The sequence below is a fragment of the Myotis nattereri genome (assembly GCF_964212035.1).
Source record: "Myotis nattereri genome assembly, chromosome: 1".
NCBI classification, from domain to species: Eukaryota; Metazoa; Chordata; class Mammalia; order Chiroptera; family Vespertilionidae; genus Myotis; species Myotis nattereri.
In genome coordinates, this window is record NC_138075.1 from 9,241,377 (window position 1) to 9,263,698 (window position 22,322).

General features: G+C 55.0%; 1 protein-coding gene across 2 annotated transcripts in view; it reads right to left on the reverse strand.

Moving 5' to 3' along the window:
- The window catches only part of ITPK1 (inositol-tetrakisphosphate 1-kinase), a 132,367-nt gene that overhangs the window by 95,654 nt on the left and 14,391 nt on the right, over positions 1 to 22,322 (reverse strand). For both annotated transcript variants that reach the window (XM_081103838.1, XM_081103837.1), the window contains exon 2: positions 5,086 to 5,110. In XM_081103838.1, the coding sequence (XP_080959964.1) occupies positions 5,086 to 5,110 (25 nt within the window). The remainder of the gene's footprint in view (positions 1 to 5,085; positions 5,111 to 22,322) is intronic.

Sequence of the window (22,322 nt, forward strand, 5' to 3'; positions counted from 1 at the left end):
GAGATGGGGGTGTGCAGGGCAGTGAGAACCTTGTTCTTTCAGGGTCTCCTGCCACCAAATGCTGGGCTGTTCTAAAAGGGGCGATGGAGACCAGCGATGAGGAAACCTCAAGGGCTTCCCTGGCAAGCCTTCCCCACAGGCCAGGTCAGAGTGGAAAATGGTCCTGGGCACACGCCCTGTGTGGCTGATACAGGCCTCCTCCCGGCCCTCAGCAGAGCCCCACCTCACTGCCCCCCTAGGCCACAGGTGACCCAAATGGCCAAAGAACGTCTCCTCCTTCCAACAAAGGCTCACTGGGTGGAAGGGCAGTGACGGCGGGCCATGCTGGGCACTGGGCATCTTAGCAACTAGCTGTTTCCGAGGCAGAAGTAGCAGAAGAGGCTGGAGAGTGGAATCAGCCCTGGCCCCAGCTGTGGGCTTGGACCTGCCTCCCAGCCTATCAGGTGGATGAGGCTCATCACCAGTAGCAGGCTCTCCCTGCTCTCCTCCAGGAAGCCTTCCTGGCTTACCCTGCTGGGTCAGGACCCTCCTCTGGACCTACCCACCCACCCTGGCCTCTGGCTATCGACTGCAGACTGCAGAGCTGAAGGAATCTCACCTTGACCCATGTGAATCCTGCAGCTGCAGCCCGGTACACAGCTGGCACCCGGGAAAGACTGCCGAATGTTGCTGCAAGGAGAGGCCAGGCTACCCAATCCACACCTGCCAGCTGGGAGGGTCTTTCACCCCAAAGGCTGAGTGAAGCCAACTGTTACCAGCTGAAATGGTGGAGTCAGGAGGCCTGTGCAGCCAGCAGCCTCACTACAGCAGTACAGAGGAGGAAACCGAGGCAGAGTACCTGCAGACCACCACCTTCAAGACAGGTGCCTGCAACCATCATTGTCATGACAGGTACCTGTGAGCATCTCCTTCAAGACAAGTGCCTGAAACCGTCACCGTCACCCCAGGTAGTCAGGGCATCTTGTCCCACAGCCCTTGCCCCACTCTCTCCGGCGCTCGCCTGAGCCCAGCACTAGCACAGAGTGGCTTCCCCTGCTCCTGGCCCTCCCAGCCTCGGCCTCACCTGGGGCTTCTCACGCTACGTGAGCAGAGAATGGCAAGTTTTCCTTATTATCAAGCATCCTTGGCCTCACAGACCCAGGTTAGGGAGGCGAGCGGCCAGCACAAAAGCCCACCAGAGGCCTTTCTGGTTCTCAGCAGACACAGAGGCCCCGGAGTCCGAGGTGTCCAGCCTGGACGGGCTTCTGCTGACGGCACCTGCCTCAGGGCCTGAGTTCTGAGAAGTAAACGGGATAATGTGGGAAACAGTGGCCTTCAAACCAAACCCCCAAAATAAATGTTTTAAACTATGTTTCTATTTGCACATTTTCAAGTTGACATCTAAAATTTCTCATCATAAGTTTAAATACTTGTAGAGGATGTAATTTCTAACATATTGTAAATATTAACATTTCAAAATAAAACTGTTACTGTTTCTCTTTTAAATGGATCCAATGGAATCTAAATATCATAGCGATTTGAGAGCAACCACCCACCATCCATCTTAAAATTACAGAATCAGACTCTTAAACACCTGGGAAGTTGGCAATGTTCCCTTTGCCTCCTCCAACTTCCCAATCCGCATCCCTTAGATGTTTCCACTCTGTTTGTTTTATGTTTGAAGGTCTTTTATTGATTATTATACTACAAGGCAAAAAAGTGTATAAATGTTTTAATTTTTAAATTTCATGTGACCATAAAGCTCTAAGTGTAAAAAATTTTCTTCTGGACAGACTTATTATCACAATTACTACTAGTACATAATTAATGCAACAGAAATATATTACAAATTTATATTAACAATAAGCACAAAAATTAAAACCTTGTTAGAAATACATCTCAGAAGAGATGAATGGAAATTTAACTGCTTCCTGTATCTACAGAATGGATAACACCTATTGCTAGAATATGACTGAGTTTATTATCAATTCTATCTCCATTTTGCAATTTGTATAGATATCAGTGCTGAGACCACTCATTCAAATAAATAAGAAGAAATGGAAAGAGATTTACCACAGCACACTTTCTGAATTCCTTCAGAATTACATGCTAAGAATTACAGTAATTTATTCTCAGAAATCATTGTTAATGTTCTTCTATCAGCTGACAACTCAATCAAGTCCTCTTTCAGTTTCACTGCAGAGAAAGGAAGTCCCTCACTTGCCCCAGGATCACAATGACAGCCTCATGACGCGCCCCCCACCTCCCGCCCCGTCACACACCAGATTCACGTCTGATAACAAGGGTGCGGTTCTCCTGCAGATAACCAGCTTCCGCCGGCCAGCTTCCGTGCCTCCTGCTTTACCCAAGTTAACTGCATGCGGCCTAACAACGTTCCCAGGGGACAGGTACCATCGTTATTCCATCTAACAGGCAGGCAGACTGAGGTCACACAGCCAGAACCGTGAACCCAAGTGTCTTGCTCCCCACCACTCGGTGCTCTGCCTCCGTGGAGATGGGAGGGGGACCGATGTAAAGGGGTGGCCGGGAAGGACAGTTTACAAGCTCCTTCCCCAGCAGGTCACATGTGGGAATAAGCACGAGGAAGCGAGAAGCTGCAAAATGGACTTCTTAAATGTGCTCCCACTGCCGCCCGGGAGAGGTTACACACACGCTTGTCCAGAGTAAATGCCACCGATGCCCAGCACCCAAAGAACCAAGTAAATGAGGCACTCACTGTCACTGCTGCCGTTTACAGCAGGAGAGAAGTAACTCCCATGACGGCAAGCACTGCAGATCTAACCAGCGTCTTGGTCCTCCCTCCCGCCTACAGGCCCAACATCCTTTACTAATCGGTAGCCAATCCCCAGGTGATAAGAGGCCTGAGAGGCTTTAGTAAATGGACAGACAGACCCGCATTCAACTACCAGCTCTAACCATTTAACAGCTGAGTCCCTCAAAAGACGTCACAACATCTGAGTCTGTTTCCTCATCTCCAGACAGACATGAAAACTCCACCCACATCACCAGGTGGCTGCACAGAACGGGAGAATACCCATCAGGGCACCTGACACAGGAAACGCTGGCAGCCCTCCCAGCACTGACCCCTAAGTGCCTGGCCAGTCATCTCCAGCAGCCACAGCCTGGGGACCTGGCCCCCAGAAGCCTGGCTGGTTTTTAAAAACCAGCTAAATGGATTCCCTTCCCATTTTGCAATGAGTTTCTGTGTGTCTTGAAATTTCAAGTTCTCCAAACACCCGGGGATGCCAGGAGGAGGTGAACAGAGAAGCGTTGAGGTGGGTTTTATTTTTAGAGGCCGGTGTGGAGAGCATCCAGTTTGGCTTCATTCTGGTCCCCAGCCACCACTTCCTCCCCATGGCACCACCAAAGTGAACAGCAGACACATCCAGAAAGATTTCATAACTTTCTGCCCGGTACTTAATTCTAAAATAATGGCTCCAGTCTCCCGTTCCAGCCACTGGCTAAGTGGATTAAGGTTTTAGCTTAAATCCTCCGGGGGAAGCCATGTAAATTGAACACACTGACCCCCGGGTTGTCCCTCACGCCCTGAGGTTCCAAGGCCTCCCCCTCGCGTGGTGGGGGTGGCACCCCACTGTGTCCCATCTGGAATCTGCGTGAATAGGAATCAGGTGTTGGGGGACGTGCACATTTCTTCCCCTTTTAAGCAGCGTATTTGTTGGTGAGCACATAGTCACTTCCTCCAAAAACGGCTCCCAACAGAAATTCCCGAGTGGGCCCTGAGGAGAGAGGCTGGAGCTGACCTCAGGGAAGCCCTCAGCTCCAGCGGCGGCCCGGCCGGTGGGACAGCCACCTGCAAGGGAACCCCGTGCTACAAGGTAACCATCGGAGGGACTGAGACACAAAGGAGCGGGAGCATCCTGGAGCAGGAAGGAGCTGAGCCACCTGGCCCAGAAGGGCAAATTTACAATGCAGGCCCTCTCCCACCGCAGGACCACCCGCCCCACAGGCACTGTCAGTCAATCCCTCCCTTCAGCCATTTAGATGTAGAACCCTCCAGGCACCCGCAGTCAATCAATCGGAAATGCCCTGAAGGCAAACTTCTCAGCCACTCCTGAACTCTGACTTCCCCTTTTGATACAGAGAAAGTAAGGGCCACAGAAAGCTCAAAGCAGCACAAGCATGAGCAGCACGAGTACCTCCGCAGAGACTAGACTAGAACCTGGAGGAAAATGCTAGAGCCATGACCAGGCTTCCAGGAATTAATCGCCTCCTCCCCCCGCAAACAAACCTCAGTCTCCGGGTGACAAGTTCAACCCACAGGCTGCAGAAAAGGGAGGCAGAAGGAAGGGCCGCCAAGGCTGCTAGACAGTTCGCCCCACGTCACCAACCACCCTCAGGGCAGGCGGGCACCTTTATTTCTGGGCCACAGAGTTAGCTCCAGGCCCTGGAGAACTTCTCTCTGTCCTTCCTTCCTTCTGTCTCCAGCCAGTGAGCACCTAACCCAAGTCCATCCAAGGGTGAGGCAACATGGGGATCAGCCCCCCACTGATTCAGTCCACCCAGGAGCCAGGGGCCCATTGGGAAGGTCAGGTGTGGCCTGACAGCAGAAAAGGGGTGCCACGTGGGAAGGTACACACCCTGACTTGGGGGGTGGGGGGGACAGGAGTGGTCTTGGAGCTGACACCACTCACAGGAAGGTCTGACATAGGCGAGGGCTCACCCCCAGGACCAAACCACCCAGGCAAGAGCAGGGGGCTCATGCTCCCTCAGCAGAGCCTGAGGACAGGCACAGACAAACCGTGGGGACATCAGGACCACAGACATCTGGCTGGGTGGCTATGCCCCCCTCACCCGCCCACCCTTACCCCCAAGAGCCCCCTCTCTTCCCCCAGCCAGCTCCGTCCACGGACAAAGCCACAGCAACTCCATAAACCTGACAGGCCAGCAGCCCCAACCCCAAGCCCTGCCCAGGAGGGAATCACGGAGGTTGGTGGGGAGAAGTTCAAGGCCTGATGCACGAGAGAGAAGAGAGGCGAGAAGCAGGCGCCCAGACCCCAGGAGGGAGGAAGGTGAGCGCTGAAAGGCCCCGGCCTGAAAGGAGGGGGAGGCAGGGCCTGTACTCACCTGCACCACTTCTATCCCTCGCTTCCTGTGGAGGAAAACAAAGAAAACAAAGGTTACTGAGCAGGCAGGAAGTGTCCTTCCAGAATGTTCCCTACAGCCAGCTGAAGGCAGGAGGGTAGGAGAGCCGGTGGCTGCACCTCTCGGCTGTGCTCCCCAGAACGGCCTCACCTTCAAGGGGAAGGTCTATGAACTTCCCGCCGGTCCCAAAGCCACCTTCTGGCAGAAAGAGGGGGTTGTTCCCCAGAAGGACTTGGCCAGAGGCCTACAGAGACCCCAGTCCTCACAGCCAGCCATCTCCCCTTCAACCCCTGGCCAGGCCTTTGTCAGGGCAGCTCCAGCCTGCACTGCCCGAGGCCCCTCCCACCCCCATATTCACTCCCCTATTCACCCCCAGGTCTGGCCCAGCCTGCCCCACTCCAGTCCATCCACTCTCCCTCATGCAGGAGCCCCAAAAGCTTCAGTCTCTCTGGCTGCTTGTCCACTCCCAGCCATCTCTGGCCCCCACTGACACCCTGTCCACCCTCTGACCCTGGTTCAACCATCTCAGCCTCACCAATATCCCCCGGGGTTGGGCCTCATCTCCATCTCTCTCTCCCACAATCCCAGGGCCTCTGATCTCCAATACCAGTGCCCTGACTCACCTGCCCCATACAGAGCCTGGGGTGGGGGTCTCCCCAGAGCAACAAAGGCTCCCTGACGATTCAGTCACCTTGACCTTCCCCGCCCCACATTCTCACTGCAAGCAGGACTACAGGGCTGGTCGCATCTTCAAGCCCTGGTCCTTACCTTCCATCTCAGCCTTTAGGATTGGGCTCACACAGAAATGCCCCCAGGAAGCCAGCCCTGACCCCCCTTCACTCCATCCCCGCAGAGCCAGAATGCTCCTGAGGACTTGGGGTACCACTACTGGGCCCTGTCACTGGCAGGGGGGGGGGGGGGGCTGGAGAAGCACAGGGGTCCGTATGGACCATAGATGGCATGCCCATGTGCATTTTCCTGGAAAAAGGCCAGGCCTCCCGTAGATGCTCAGGGCTGGGACCAGGAGAGGTCAGGAATCGAGTTTACTGGCCCACATCCCTTCCTCAGAGCAGGGACCGTGGCAGATTCAGTGACTGTGTGCCCCATGCCTAGCCATGGTGCCCGCCCAGCATATAGATGCTCCATAAGCCTAAGTGTGTAAACCACAGCTCAGTTCCTGAGGGGCTCACAGGCTGCAGAAAAGGCACAACGAAATGCAACAGCTATAGCTCAGGCCCTGAGGGGCCCCCGGTCTGAGGGAGGAGCTGGCCCAACCTCCTTGGGGAACAGGCCCTGTCCCCTCACATGGCACAGCTGAGGGGACACCTACCAACCTTCCATTTGTTGACTCGCTCATGCAAGAAGTGGGCCCCAGAGCCTTCTGAGAGCCCAGCCAGGAGCGGAACCTCACAAGGAAGCCACTACCTGAAAGAGCAAGATGGAGCGGAGACGGCTCACCAGGTCACACTGCGTGCGGAGTGTGCCCGGCCGCCTGCCCCTCAACCCAACACCTTCACAGAACCCCCAGCCCAAACCCAATTTGAAAACCATGGGGTCGATCCCGGGGTCCACACTGGCTCACAGCTTCTTTGCAGTTCTGGAAGGAATGGTGGCCAATACCCATCAGCTGCCATGACTCCATGAAGGGACAAACTGGACACAACAGCACAGCCCTGGGCCACCAGAGCCCGCGGCCAGGGGACAGCCAGCATCGCCAGGACCTGGGCCACACCCCGCCACCAGCTCACAGCCCACACTACTTCGGAGCCCTGCCTCGTCCCCAGGTTGTCCTGGCCCCACATGAGCATCAGTGACAGTAAACTGCCACCGTCACTCGGCACTCAGCTGGAACTGGCCAGGTTGGGCTCAGTGTACCACCTGACCCCCGACCCTTCCCTCCCCCTGCTTCTGTACAGAAATCTTCAACAGCTGAGGGAGAAGTAAGTCCCCAGGAAGCACCAAATGACCAGAGTGAGACCGCACGGTGGGAAAGACAGGGACGCTGAGGAGCCAGAGGGCACGTGGACATGACCCACACCAGGTGCAGGGCCTCCCCTGGGTGCCGGCCAGGGCCTGAGTCTTGCGCTCTGAGTTAATCCTTGTGGCATCCAGATTATCCCCGTGTGCCTGTCGTTCCCCTTATGAAGCCTTGTCATTCCCACTGTCCGCATGTGACTTCTTCCCAGGCAGTTCTCCCTCCCCCAGGCCTGCAAACAAACAGGCCTCTAACTTTGAAAACAGATGGAACTGGAAACCCTGAAGTGCGGCTGATCTCCCAGGAGTGAGAGCACAGTTCCTGGGCAGCCAGGGCTCCAAGAACAGGAGAACCTGCGACTCAGGCAGAAAGGAGGGGGCTGAGCTCCCGTCAGTCCACCATCCCCCCCAGACGGTGTGGGGGCTAAGGCACCCCAGTGCCCGCCGCACAGATGCCCTCCCCGGCACCGAGGGAGGGCCCATTACTCTGATGAGCAGAGAGAGGCCTGAGCTGGGCAAGCCTGGCCTGCATACTCCAGGACCATGGTGTAACAGAGGACTGAGGGGCAGGCGGGGGGCAGGGGGCAGGTGAAAGACACACACACACACACACACACACAGCAGCCGCTCAGGAAAACACAACGAAAACCTGCTGGCTCCCTTCCTCATCAGAAACTCCTACAGGACAGAGGTGCCCACAACCTCCATTCCCAAGCAGCAGGCTCCTGAAACCAGCCACGACCAGAAAGTCCAGAAGTTGAATCCTAACACCAAAGGGGAAGGGGCAGGTAAGGGAGAGAGGGAGGCAGGAGCGGGGAGAAGGGAAGAGAAACCAGAGCTGGTTGTCAAGTGCTTAGCTCCTCCTCATGGAAACCCCAACTCCAGGATCCCACCCCACAGACATGCAAATACGCCAAGTGCTGCAGGCTGTGGCTGTCAACTGCCACACTGTCTATGATAGCAAACGACGGGCAGTGACCTCTCCCCCACCCCCAAAAGAAGGGGCACACATCAGGGAACACTAGGCAGCAGTTAAAAAGAATGAGGGCCCTAACCGGTTCGGCTCAGTGGCAAGAGTGTTGGCCCCCAGACCGAAGGGTCCCGGGTTCAATTCCCGGTCAAGGGCATGTACCTTGGTCGGGGTGCGTGAAGGAGGCACAGGCCATGGATGTGACACATCAGGAAGGTTATCACTAGACACCTTGGGACTATGACCCCCATCGAGCAGCAGACCTGCAAGACCCCGTGAAAACCAGTAGGCTCAGGACACGTTGCTAGCCACTCTGGGTCTCAGCTTTCACATCTGTTAAATGGGTATGACCTTTTGGTCCAACAGGACCTTCCTAGGCAGGTATGAGACCTGTGTGTCTCTCTCACATTGATGTTTCTCTCTGTCTCTCCCCCTCCCTTCCCTCTAAAAAGAATGAGGACGTGCTCCAGGCACACATAGGGCATTCAGGCTCTCTAAGACACTGCTAGTGAACATGAGGTGTAAAATTCTGTGCTCAGCAGACATTATCTGGGTTGAGCACAACCAATACACAGAACGAATCTGAAAGCACTACAAGAAAATGGTCACAGGGCAGCCTCTTGTTGAGGGCAAGTGTGGCCAGGGGGGAGGGGAGGGGTGGGGTGGGGAGACTTCCTTTTCACTGTGCATGCCCCTGCATCTCTTGAATTCTGCGCCCTGTGCCTCTAATATAATCTCGAAAGCTAGAGAAGTCACTTTTCTTAAATTATCTTTTAAATGACAGGTAACACTAGCTGCCCGCATTCCCAGCGCCTGGCAGGAAGCAGATGCCTGAGAAGGACATGAGTCACTGACTGGCTGAAGCGAGAGAGCTCAGGATTCACCAGGGGAGCTTCCAAACTCTCAACGAGCAGCTGCGGCCACACCCACTCCGGGGCATGGACTGCCACACATGGGAGCATTCGATTCAGAGCCATTTAAAGACTCGGACCCTGGGAAACAGGCCGGAGTTTGTCAAGCACCCGGTGTTGCTGGGGAGCGGCCAGATGTGGGAACGGTGCTGCTGGTAGCGGGACCAAATCTGCCCAACAACGGGGGAGGGGAGCAGGTTTCATTCCAGGGCAGCCCTGCCAGATCTTGGGACAGGAATGAAGGGCACAAAAGAACCAGAAAGCGCTGTGATGTTCACACTCCAGGCAGGGGAGGCCGCACGCCAGCCCCAGGAGAGGGCCGGAAAGGGCATCTCCCAGGAACTGGGCACGTGTCCATCTCTGCAACCACGGTGGTGCCAGGAAATGGATGAGGTGGGATACGTCCCCAAGGAGAGCACGGAACCAGACCCAACTGTACCTAGTGCCTCAGTTTCGTCTGTCAAATGAGGAGACTCCTGGAACCCAGCCAAGGGGCTGCTCTGCCCGGCCTTCCTGCCTTTCAGAACTGCCCTCCTCAGTCCTGCGTGGTTCCGAAGGGCAAACATCTGAGGAGCAGCCACGCACCCTCCAGGGGTGGGTATGTGGCCTGCATGCACCTCACACAGTTGTAGGATGGGCATGCAACCTGAGCCAGGCCATCGCTGATCCTTCCCAGGATGGGTCCTGGGACTCCCAGCAGCAAAGGGCACAGCCCCTGCTGCCTCGGAGTGCTCAGACTCTCGGGGTCACGCCAGAAGTAAAGGCCAGCATTCTCTGCCCAAGCCTGTCTTCTCGGGGCTTCCAGCGGCGGGGTTTTGCTGAGACCAGTTTACACTGAGTTTCTGTCACTGGCCACTGCCCTGCTTTCAACAGCAGGTCCTCAGTAAGCGACAGTGGCCACCTGGTCCTGGAATTGACGGAAGTTACCCTGGATGACCTACCTGGAGGGAGAGGGGATGGCGAAGGAGCTGATAAAGAGGACCCAAGGCAGGAGAAGGAGAAAAGAGCTCCCCAGAAGCCCAGGAGGCAGGGCCATCAAGAAGAAGCATCCACTAGCCCATGCCACAAGGCCATGTCAGGCCCTAAGCACAGGCCATGGATGTGACATATCAGGTATCACTAGACACCTTGGGACTATGACCCCCATCGAGCAGCAGACCTGCAAGGCCCCGTGAAAACCAGTAGGCTCAGCACATGTTGCTAGCCACTCTGGGTCTCAGCTTTCACATCTGTTAAATGGGTACGACCTTTTGGTCTAACAGGACCTTCCTGAGCAGGTATGAGACCTGAGGGCTACAAGCAAGTGAAGCTTGTGAGATGGTGCATCTGCAGGGGAGAGAGATGCAGGCCGAGACACAGAGGTCCCCTCTGACCAACGAGGAGAGACGGTCCAGTGACAGCTGGAAGAATTCAGGAGCTCAGAGAGAGCAGAGCAGTGACCAATGAGTGAAGCTTAAAAAAATAGGGCCCCTCATCAACAACTGCTTTCCTGCAATGTGCAAGGTCACAGTCACTTGCAAGCCGCCCCTGAAGAGAGGGCCCGCAGGATCAGCCGGCTGTGTAGGGAGGCCAGGCCTCCAAGGAACAATGTCACAGGAGAGGGAATCGACCCAGAAACGCAGGCTCCCCCACCAACAGGCAAGGAAAAAGCAGCTGCACCTGCACAGCGCTAACACCCACTTAGAGACGAAGCGTGTAATTATGCCCGTGCTAAGCCTGCACACGCTCATCCAAGCTGTTCAGAGCACACTTTGGTAATCACCAGATTTCAGAAGCCCCAATACAAAGTCCCTTTGTACCCACAAGGCCTGCAGGCAACCTCCTCCTGCTCTCCCTGCCCTGCCAAGGACTCGGGGTTCCCCGAACAGGTGGCTGGGCCTCCTCTCGCCCATGCATGCAGAGGACATGCTGTTCCCGCTGCCTCAGAAGCCACCCCAGCACCAACACCCAGCCCACCCTCCTTGGCTCCCCCCTCGCAGCCCCCCGGGCCTCTGCAGCCCAGCACCGAGCACAGATGCGGAGGTGGCCTCGCTAAAAGCTCCATGGGGGACATTAGTGGTGGCCACCAGCACGGGCAGCTCTCCTCCTCTAGGAATTCCGCTGTACAGCCCCACCCCCAGGTTAGGCAGAGCTATGTGCCTTGCTTTGGCCAATATCACATCCAAGTAGAAGCATTCAACTGCCACTGCCCAGCTCCCTGGCCAGTCCTCCTAGACCTCAGCGACTGTGGGAGCACGAGGACACCGACAACTCCCAAAGCCAGTCCAAACCCATTCCTGGAAAGAAACCGGGCTGGGTGGCGATGAAGCCAGGCCGGGAACCAGAGAGAACTATTTGGCTAGCAGTGGTTCTCAACCAGGGCCATTCTGCCCCCAGGGAACATTTAGTAACCTGAAGACATCTCTTTATCATAACTAGGCAAAGTTCTGGCATCCAGAAAGGAAAGGCCCTACAATGCACAGGACAGCCCCTTAAAACAAAGAACTACCCGGCCTGAACTGTCCACGTTGCCGAGGTTAAGAATGTGGGATACAGAAGACCAGCACTGAGCCACCACAGGGAGGACACCAGCCCTGGAGAGTCACACAGCTCCAGAGTAAACACTGAATAAGCTACAAACCTTTGTTGCAAACCTCCCAGAGTTGCTTGTTTTTGCAGCCTAACCTGGCCTATCCTGACTGGTAAACACTCCTTGAGGAAACAGGGCTTGTGTCCCAAATTCTTATAGTACCTGGCATGTGGCATTTGGAATACAAGGTGTCGGGGGTGGGGGTGAGGGTGGGGGGAAATAGTGCCAGTCCCTCCTCTCATCAAAGCCTCCCAGGACGGACCTGTTCTCTAAAAACACCCAGGCCAGACACAACTCAGTGCATTTGCACCAGCTGCTCCCTCTGCTAGAAGCTGCTCCCTCTGCTAGGATGCCTTTCCTCCTTGGCAAACTCCTGCTCGCCCATCAAAAACGGCTCAAACGTCATACTCACAGAGAGGCCGTTGCCTGGCCCTTCCCAGGGCAGCAATGCTGGCTCTTCAGGCATTCAACCCTCTGACACTAAAGACTGCTCTGTGCTCGGCTTCCGATGGCGAGCCCCTGAGGCCAGAGACTGTGCTCCTTATTAGGCCCTGTGCCCGCGGCAGACCCCGCAGCACCGGCTGGTGTTCGGAGTCCCAGCCTCCCAGTGCCAGGGCTCCATCCGGAGCCTGCCTGTTTGCTTCCTGGGCAGCCTGGTTCACTTGCTGATAGTTTCATACTTTGGATTTTCCTCCTATTCATAGTTCCAGAAACTGAAATGCCCTAATATAAAGGCAGCATATGAACAGAACTGTAAAGCCAGCACAAACATTTGAATTGTTTGGACAGCTCCAGGAAAGACCCAGATAAACTGGAAGCTGCCATATGTCTCTTTTTTTTGTTTTGTTTTGTTTTGAGCAGGGTGGGGTGGCACCCTTCCCCTGATTGGGGACTAAAAACCTTCCCTTACGCTTGGTGCCCCACCTGGAGGAGGCAGGGGAGGGCGGGCCACAGGGCACCCAAGTGCACCGCGGCGTGTCTGCGTTCCTGCAGAGCCGAATCAAGCACTCGGTCAGTCAGGAAGCGGGAAGCGGCTTCTCTTCAGGAACCCAGGATGTGGGCGGAAGGCAGAGGCAGTGACTCACCTTCCTGGGAAAGCGGAACCTCCAGGGCGGAGAGGCCTTTGCTGCTGAGGCACCTTTAAACACGCCTCAACGTTCAGGATGGGGAAACTGAGGCAGGGGTGGGCTGGAGATTACCCGAAGGTGTGTTCCGCTACATCCAAAGTGTCACCCTTTCAGACTGGAAATCACCCCAAATTTTTCATCTGAAAACTAATCCTGAAATTCCCTTAATGGTGCTTGACACACCACTACCTTTTAATATAAAAATTCTCTACTTTGATGTCTTTTTAAGATTTGTACTACCCCCTTGCAAGTGCTGTAGTTTTCTTTCTCCGAAATAGGGCTGGGCCCTAAGTTGCAGGGGGAGGTTATAGGAGCAGGAGCGGCACAGAGGCTGCTGGAAGAGCCTGTTGCAGGCTCCCACCACCACCACCACCACCCCCCCCCCCCCCCAGCTGTTAGCCCCCTGCCTTGGGGCTAATGACTCAGAGGCTCAGGATCTTCACAGCAGTTGCTCATTCCCAAAAATGCTAAGTTATTTATCATCAGCCTAAAAGGCAAGGTAAGCTACAGAGGAAGAAAGATGACAGCATTCCTGTGCTGACACTTCCCTCCTTGGCACCCATGGGGGAGGGGGAGGCCTGCCCAAGGCCTGAATCATTTCTTTGCACCTATCCTCAAGGTACCACAAGCCCTTAAAATAACTGCTCAGGCCCAGCTGGCATGGCTCAGTGGTTGAGCATTACCTATGAACCAGGACAGTGCTCGGCAAACAGTGGCTCACAAGCCACATGCGGCTCTTTGGCCCCTTGAGTGCGGCTCTTTCACAAAATACCAGCTCTTCCACAAAATACCGACTTCTGCGCATGGGCCACGAAGTTTCAATCACACTGTACGTGCGCGCCCGCACATGGTATTTTGTGGAAGAGCCACACTCAAGGGGCCAAAGAGCCTCATGTGGCTCACGAGCCGTGGTTTGCCGACCACGGAACTAGATCACAGTTCGATTCTGGTCAGGGCACATGCCCCGGTTGCAGGCTCAATCCCTAGTGGGGGATGTGCAGGAGGCAGCTGATCAATGATTCTCTCTCATCATTGATGTTTCTATCTCTCTCCCTCTCCCTTCCTCTCGGAATCAGTAAAAATATATTTTTAAAAATAAAAAAATAAGTGCTCAGGTGTGTGTCCCAGCCTGAGTTTTGGGCGGCTAACACTTCTGAAGGCTGTGCTCCCCAATAGATTGAACATCCCCGCCCACTGTTCCTGCGAACACTCCCAGAGGGTGGAAGGTTCAGGGTTCCTTGAGCCCTGCCATTGTTGGGGAGGGGGTGTCTCTATCCTGTGCTGGGTCTCCAACTGCACAAGCCCTGAGTTCCCTTCTGATTGTCATCAGATGTTTGCTGGGCTTTTCTGTCCAGGCCTGGGCTGGCCCAGGAGCAGCTATAAGCCATATAAGCCCTGCAAAGAGAAGCAGGTGGCCAAGGAAAGCAAGTCAGCCAACTGGTGTGTGAACCACAGGCCCCTGAATACAGCCAACATCTGGGGATGGCAGGGGGACAGGAAGGTGACAGAAGACGCTCTTTGAGCTGCGCCCTGGGGGTGACCAGGAAAGAGACTACCAACACAGGTCATCAGCAGAGTACCATGTGCAGCTGGGGCAAAGCCAGGGCCTCTGGGCATTTGGGGTTTCCTGGGCCCCTCTGCACAGCACCAGGGTTGCTGTCACATCAAACCAAAGGTGAAGTTACCCTTACCGACAATCTCAAGAAACTTCAACTCTGAAACACCTTATTCAAATATTTCACCAACCCCTCAACTATGTACAGGAGAGGGAGCGGGAGGCGGCCCAAGGAGTCAAGCAACAACTGGATCCACTGGTCTGTGATTAAGGGTAGGGAGCTTGGTTCTGACCTTGGCCCAGTCACTCCCCTTTCAGGCCCCATACATATACAGTATATGAACACTGTATTCATGTCCTATTGCTACTTAACAAATCAACACAAATGTACTGGTGGAAAACAACACAAGATATTCTCTTACAGTTCTGGAGGTGAGGAGTCTGAAATGCGACTGCAGGGTTGATTCCATCTGGGGGATGTAGGGGGAAATCCTGCCTTCACCTTTTCCAGTTCTAGAGGCTGCCTGCATTCCTTGGCTTGCGGCCACATCACTTTGACCTCTGTTTCTATGATCACATCTTCTGTAACTTGGACCCTCCTGTCTACTTCTTCTAAGGACCTTGTGTTTACATTTGGCCCTCTCAGATAACCCAGGATAATCCCCCGTCTGAAGATCCCTAACCTTAATCACAACTGCAAAGCCCTTTTCCCCATGGAAGGTACCATATTCAGGTTCTGGGGACACAGTGGAAGGGGGGAGTGGCATCTTCCTGTCTACCTAAAAACCAAGGCTCTTACCACTCTGCCACCCCATGAATCCAGATGTTCCATGTGTCCATGTGTGACCTGTGGGCAGAGGAGAATTTGTCCAGAGGTTTGTTGAGGGCCTTAACTGTCAACAAAGAAAAGGCTGGTGCTCGGCCCCCACAGTGCCTGCAGGGTTCCAAAGGTATCCTGGGTGTAACCAACACAGACACGGGCTCCCTGATGGGAAGAGGCGCCCAGGGCTGGGGAGGAAGGGGCCTGGGCGGTAGAGACCTGAAGCCCCAGGCCTGGAAGGCTTGGCTGTTAAGTGGTGAGGAGGGGTGATGGTTCCTGACCCTTAGGTCCACCTAGAGACCTACAAGTGAGGCCCAAACCAGCTACGCCTTCCCACCTCCCCCCTCCCCCCCCCCCCCAACACACACTCCAAGGTCACCTGGCTCCACTGAAGGCCATGTCCCTCAGACCCTGCCAAGTGGCTCCAAGCAGCTACAGACACTCCCCAAACGCAGAGGCGTCTGGAGCCAGAGCCCAGCACCCAGGCACACTAGCATCAACAGAGCCCACTCGGCCCCCGTTAACAGGCCCAGGTGCCAGTCCCTAGCCCCAGCCCTCTTTCCGGATGCATTGATCTAAGGACTCCAGAAACAGGCAGCGACTTCATCTGGTGCCCCTGAGACCCTCAACTTTCAGAGAGGATTTCAGAGGCCGAGGCACAACTCAAACGAATGGGAGGCAACACCAGTAAGTCCTGGGCCCACACTCCCCACGCAGCCTGCTCTCCCAAGCAAGGAAGACGAACAGAGGAGGAGGTGGGCTGGAGGGCCTTCGAGCTGGCACTCCGATGGTCAATGTAGCATTCATTTCCACAGCTGCAGTAGAGAGGGTGGCTGTCCTATTTTTTCAAGTGAGGAAATTCAAAGAAATTGTGAAACTTGCCTAAAGATTATGCTAAGGGAAATAAGCCAGACACAGAAACACATATACTGCATGGTAACGCTTATATGTGGAATCTTAAAAAAAGAAAGAAGAAGAAAAAAAAAGAGTTGGCCCTGGCAGGTTTGGCTCAGTGAACAGAACATCTGCCTGTGGACTGAAGGGTCCCAGGTTCGATTCTGGTCAAGGGCATGTACCTTGGTTGCGGGCACATCCCCAGTGGGAAGTGTGCAGGAGGCAGCTGATCGATGTTTCTCTCTCATCGATGTTTCTAACTCTCAATCCCTTTCCCTTCCTCTCTGTAAAAATCAATAAAATATTTTTTTTTTTTAAAAGAGTTGAACTCATAGAAACAGAGTAGAATGGTGGTTCCAGGGGCTGGGGTGGGGAAATGGGGAGGTTGTAAAGGGTACGAACTTTCAGCTGTAAGATGAGTAAGGCCGTAGGGATCTAGTGATGGACACAGTGACCTAGTTGATAACACTGTGTTATTTCATTGAAATTTGCTGAGAGAAGTGTTTCACACACAAAAAAAATTAAAAAGGTAAATATGTGAGGTGATGGGTGTTTTAATTATCTCAATGGTGGAAGTCCTTCCAGGATTTATACATATATCAAGTCATCAGGCTGTACACTTTAAATAGCTTACAATTTTATTTGCCAGTTATACTTCCATAAAGCTGGAATACATATATATATGAAAGAAACACATCCAAAGACGCACAGCAAGTAAGCAGAGCAGAACCACAATCTAAAGTCAGGTCTGTCTGTCAGCAAGGACCTCCCTCATCACGTGACCCTATGTGACCACCCCACCTGTGAGGGTGGGGGTCCAGCCAGGTCTGCGGGGAGTGAGGCTTTCTGGGGAGAAACTGCTCTGGACAGAGCTGCTGCCCCTCCCTGCCCACCCATTGCCCCAGGGGGGACTAAACTCCCTCCCCAGACCCTTGACCCCCATGACCCCTGGAAGGCCTGCAGAAGGCACTTCCTGAGGAGCTGTGACTGGCCTCGGACGTGGCGTGGGCACTGGCCGTGCCCTGGGTTACGTAAGGCCCAGAAGCAGGAGGAGCTGGCAGATCTGTTCCTCCTCCCCACGGGTTGACAGCTCCTTGGAGGATAATGTCGCCTCAAATGCACACTCTCCGAGCAGAGGGCACCCTTTCTATAAAGCAGGAGACGGGAAGCAGGTCTCAGCTCGGCCGTAGGAAGAGGATGCCAGCTCCCACAGGAAGGAAGGTGCATGCGGCCGGAGGATCTAGTCACCACCTGTGGTGGGAGGGATCCATGCTGAGGCGGATGCCCACATCACAGAGGGCAGACTAGTACGTGGGGCAGGTGTTAGGGCTCAGGTCTCAGGATGCCCCCCCATCTCTGAAGCTTTCTGGACCTACCAAGGAGAGCAATGGGCGGGACACAGGACCCCAGTCCCAGGACAGCAGAGGAGCTACAATGTGTGGGCCAGCTGGGCCTCCCAAGGAGGAAAGAATGAGCCCCAGGCCTCCAAGGGCCCCAGAGCCTGATCCCAGCAGGCGGGCACATGCCCCCACCTCCTTCCTGCCTAGCCTCATGCCCTACCAGGCTCTGCGGCTGGGAGCCATGGCAACAGGCCCCAAACAGCTCAAGAAATCCCTCAGAGAGTCCCACGCAGGGTGTCACAGCTGCCACCAACCAAAGCCAGGAGCCAGGAGGAATGACACACCAAAAGGAGGAAGCCCTGGTTCCAGCCAGAAGACAATGCTTGTGTATGGCCAAGGGCAGCTCCCTGGCCAGGAGACACAGACCTCTGTCCTGAAGGCCACCAGGCCACCCTCCTGCAGTCTCTACACACTCCCCCTCAGCCTGTGACCCTCCACATCTAAAACATGACTCATAACCTCACTGCCCCCCAAAGCCTTCTGAGGCTTCCCTCGTCCACCGTGTCATCCAGGCCTGCGACACCCGTCTGCCCACCTCCTTCCCCTGTCCAGCAATCTTCCCCCAATCTGCTTCTCGCACACCTGGCTTCATGCCCTCCCCCAACAGGCTGGTTCTGCCACACTTCCAAACACCTGCCCACCCTGTTGGCACCTCGTCTGGAACACCACACCCCTTGCCCACTGTCCACAACACTGGCAGGCTCTTCCTTGTATGACCTGCTGGAGGGCAGCCCAAGAAGATGGCCACTGAGGAACTGAGGAACCCAAGGACCAGCAAACGATGCCTCCTCCTAAACACGATTCCTCCTTACCGAAGGACAGGCCCACAGCCCACTCTGTTCCCACCCTTGTGTGGGGGGCCTGGGGGTCTCTAAAGTCCATGCACACTTCCCTGACGCGGGATATTCATCTGGTCCACAGCTCTCCGGGAATGATCCTAGTTGCCACAAGACAGAGGCAGGTAGTGGGCGCTTTTTTTGTTTGTTTTGCCAGGTTTTCTTAAACTAAATTTCTCCTAGTGACTCGCTTTCTCATGAACCACCTTTCTATCCAAGGTGGCATCCTATTGATTTCACTGATCTCATGCATACTTCTTGAGCACTTACTACGTGCCCAGCATGGTATCACTGCCGAGACAAACAGTGAAGACGATGGAAAGGGTACCTGTCCTCAAAGCTTATAGCATAGACAGGAGGGTGAACAAGCCAACAACTGAAATAAGCATGTGGGACATGTTCTGAAAGGAACACTGAAGAGGTTGAGACACAGAAGGGGGACTGTGTGCTGAGATCTAAAGTTAGGAGGGAGAAAGAGTCTGGTAGACAGCAGCAACAGCATATGCAAAGGTCCTGGGGTAGGAAAGAGCACCTGAAGAACTGAGAAAAGACCATGGTGGCAGAGCCCCAGTGGGGAGTGAGAAGGGCAGGAGGCGTGTCTCCAGGCCCTGGGGGCCCGTTCATGTGCTATTTAGTAACCTGGGCCAAGAAGTTCTCTCTGCTTAAGCTCATCTGATTTGGCTCGTCTATTACTTGCAGCCACAAGAATCCTGGCTACTACAACGTCCAAACCAAAACATCATATTCTACCACCTTCTCCACCAACCTGCGCCTCAATCTCTGATTTTTGGAAATATGGCTTTATTGATTCTTTTAATTATTTTTAGAGAGAGAGAAACATTAGTCAGCTGCCTCCTATACATCCCCTACTGGGGACAGAGGCGTGCAACCTGGGCAAGTGCCCTGACCAAGAATTGAAACACAGTGCATGGCATAACACTCAACCAACTGAGCCGCACCCACCAGGGCTGCACTTCAATCTTGAAAGCAACCACCACCACCCAGCCAGAAGCCTGGCATCACCCTCCACTTTTCTCCCTTGTCCCTATGCCAGTCACACAGAGGGTTTCATCTGGACCTCTAGGCAGCCAAGGGCTGGTGGCCCCTCCACCAGGGAGGTGGCCTGCTGCATGCTGAATACAGACCAGGAAAAGAAGAGCAGATGGCCACTCAGCTGAGGAAAAAAGAGGCATCCCCACCCCCCACCCCCCCTTAACACAGGCTGGCTGATTGCATATAATTATGAAGGGGAAACGCTCTTTAAAATTAGCTTCTCAAACGCAGATAATTTCAAGTGTCCCTTGCAGTGTGATTACAGCGACTGCCACACAAATGTTTTGTCCTTCAGGTCCCTCCGGGGGTTGGTGAGAGAACAAAGGCTCCCATTGCCCAGGGAAAGCACCGCCCAGGAAACCCAGCTCAGCGCCCGCCTGGATCCCCTCCACCGCTAGCTCAGGATTCTGCCCAAGGGTATTTGATGTTCGAACTCAAGTCCCAAGAGCAACCAGTTCACAACAAGAAGAACAGCTTCACTGACGGCATGCCTCCCACGGGAGGTCTGTACTCTGGGCCTCACTTTTCCCGTCTGTGGCATGGGTGTGACAATGGCGTTCGACTCTCGGCATTCTGGAGGACTGGATGATGCCAGCACACTGTGAACATCGGTCAGTGTCAGTCACTACACTCCTCCTCTCCTTGCACCCTCAGGACAGCACTGGCCCCGCTGCACAGACACGTGGAACCTGAAGCTCAGAGAAGAATGTGAGCCATTCAGCTAGAGCAAGCGTGGGGAACCTTTTTTCTGCCAAGGGCCATTTAGATACTTATAACATCATCCACTTAATATAATTCACTTACTATAAATGTTGCTATGAAAAAGCTCCTAGATTTATTGAATTTCGAGTCCCGCCCGCGGTTGCCTTTGCAGGGCCAGACCAAATGATTTCCCAGGCCTTCTACGGCCCGGCCGGGCACTCCCCACCCCTGAGCTAGAGGGTGAGGAGCAGGGATGCGAACCTAGCTCTGCCCCTAGTCTAAACTCCATACTCTTGTCACTCTGGATCCCTGTTGGGCTCAGGGGATGGTGGAAAAGGTGCCACTCCGAGCTTCTCAGTATGCCACTCCTGGCAGAGCCGACAGACCTGTGTGCACCCTGACCTCAGCGAGCAGCCCGGCCCTCCCAGCCGTGGCACACGACCCTCTGCAGCTCTCTAGGTTTTGAAATGCCACAGGCTCTAGCTGGGTGGCTGACCTCCATCACTTCCCTCTTCCCACAATGGGTGCCTTCTAGCCCTGGGGCCTCCACCTCCCAGGGTCCCCCATTTTATAGACAACAGAACAAAGGCCCAGACGGAGAGGGGCCCGAGCTCAACAGGAGTGAGCACACTGTCCCAGGCACCCGTGATGAGGCCAGCAGGAGCCATCCCCCATCTGCACATGATTACTTTTTAGCACAAGTTTTGCAGTAGTTTTCACAAGTCAGATGTGAGCCTGCTCGAGAGACCATGGAACTGCACGCACACAAGGCACCGGCCTTTGACACCTTGGTTTTTGTTCTCACCTGTGTTTTTACCAGCTGATAAACTGAATGACCCCTCCTCGCAACCTCACATAACACACCTAAACCACCTGACAGCTCGGTCCTAATGGCAGTCCCACCCGCTAGACCAGTGGTTCTCAACCTGTGGGTCGCGTCCCCTTTGGCGGTCGAACGACCCTTTCACAGGGGTCGCCTAAAACCATCCTACATATCAGATATTTACATTATGATTCATAACAGTAGCAACATTACAGTTATGAAGTAGCAACGAAAATATTTTATGGTTGGGTCACAACATGAGGAACTGTATTTAAAGGACCAGAAGGTTGAGAACCACTGTGCTAGACCAAAAGCAGTGGGTCACAAATTGCTCCCCAGGGCTTCAGAGCTGGGGACTCTGAGGAACCCACACAGCTGGACAGCAGAGCGAGGCCTGAGCTCCCTAACCTCGTCCCCACCTCGGACAGCCTCAAGAGGCCCCAGGAAGCCACAGTACTTCGGGGCTGACACAGGCCAGGCCAGCCCTGCTGGCTGTCCATGGCGGTCACAGCAAAAAGGAGGCCCAAGGGAGCCCTCTCTTCCACTGCTTTCCCACCAGCACCACCTCTATCTGCGTCCAAAGGCCACACCATTAAAAAGAGGCACTGGCCTATGGGAATGCTGGAACACCAGGCAGAGGCACATGGCAGCGGGGCCAGGGTCTGGGCAGGGCAGAGCAGCCCCTGCTTCTCAAGGCTCCTCTACTCCCCGCTGGGTCCAGAAAGGAGCTCCTCACTGGCCCCAGCGCCCTGAGCCCTCTTCCAGACGCCACCCTCGGGTGCGCAGGGCCTGGTGTGTGGCCACCCGCCCTCACCGTTCACTTCCTCCCCGCCCAACATGTAGTCCGGCAGCGCCCCAGGCCTGCTGCTGGGAGGGCCAGGACAGGTGTGCTGAGCACCTGCACAAAGGCTCCTGCCAGCTCAATAGCCCCAATCAGAGTCCACAACTGCCAGACCCTCCAGGCTCCAGAGGACAACACCTTCCTAAGGCTCCCCACACGGGACAGAGACAGCGAGAAGCGACGGTGACACAGACTTTCACCCAAAACACTCAGTGTCGAACATCGAGGTTCCACACAGCACGGGGCGGAGAGCCATCAGGCTCTCCCCGGGATTCCAGGCAGCCTTCCCCCAAAGCCCCCATCCCATCCCCATCCCTGAGGCAGGATTACAGGAGCCCTTTCTCCAGGACGCGCACGGCCCAGGCCCTCATATCTGCCTGCAGCCAACTGGCCGTAGAATGAACCAGGCTCAGGTTTATCGGCACAAGGGACCCAGCCTTGGGCTCCAACTTGTTGGAGGCACTTCACTCCCCTCTGGGGAACAGTGCCCTGGCCCTGGAGACTGTGGGCAAACCCTCAGGCTGGCAGAAGGCACCCACCTCCCCCTGGCTGCCCAACAGCCACCCCACTGTCTTCAGGGAACAGTCCCAACTTCCTGCGTGGGGATCCCCTTGCCCACACCCAGATCCTATGGTAGGGAACGGGCACTCCCAGCCATATCCACTGGTTCAGGGCCAGGCGTGTGGTTCGGGCTGATCAACCAGGGACAATCAGAATGAATCCTGGGCCCTGGGGGGCCTGCGC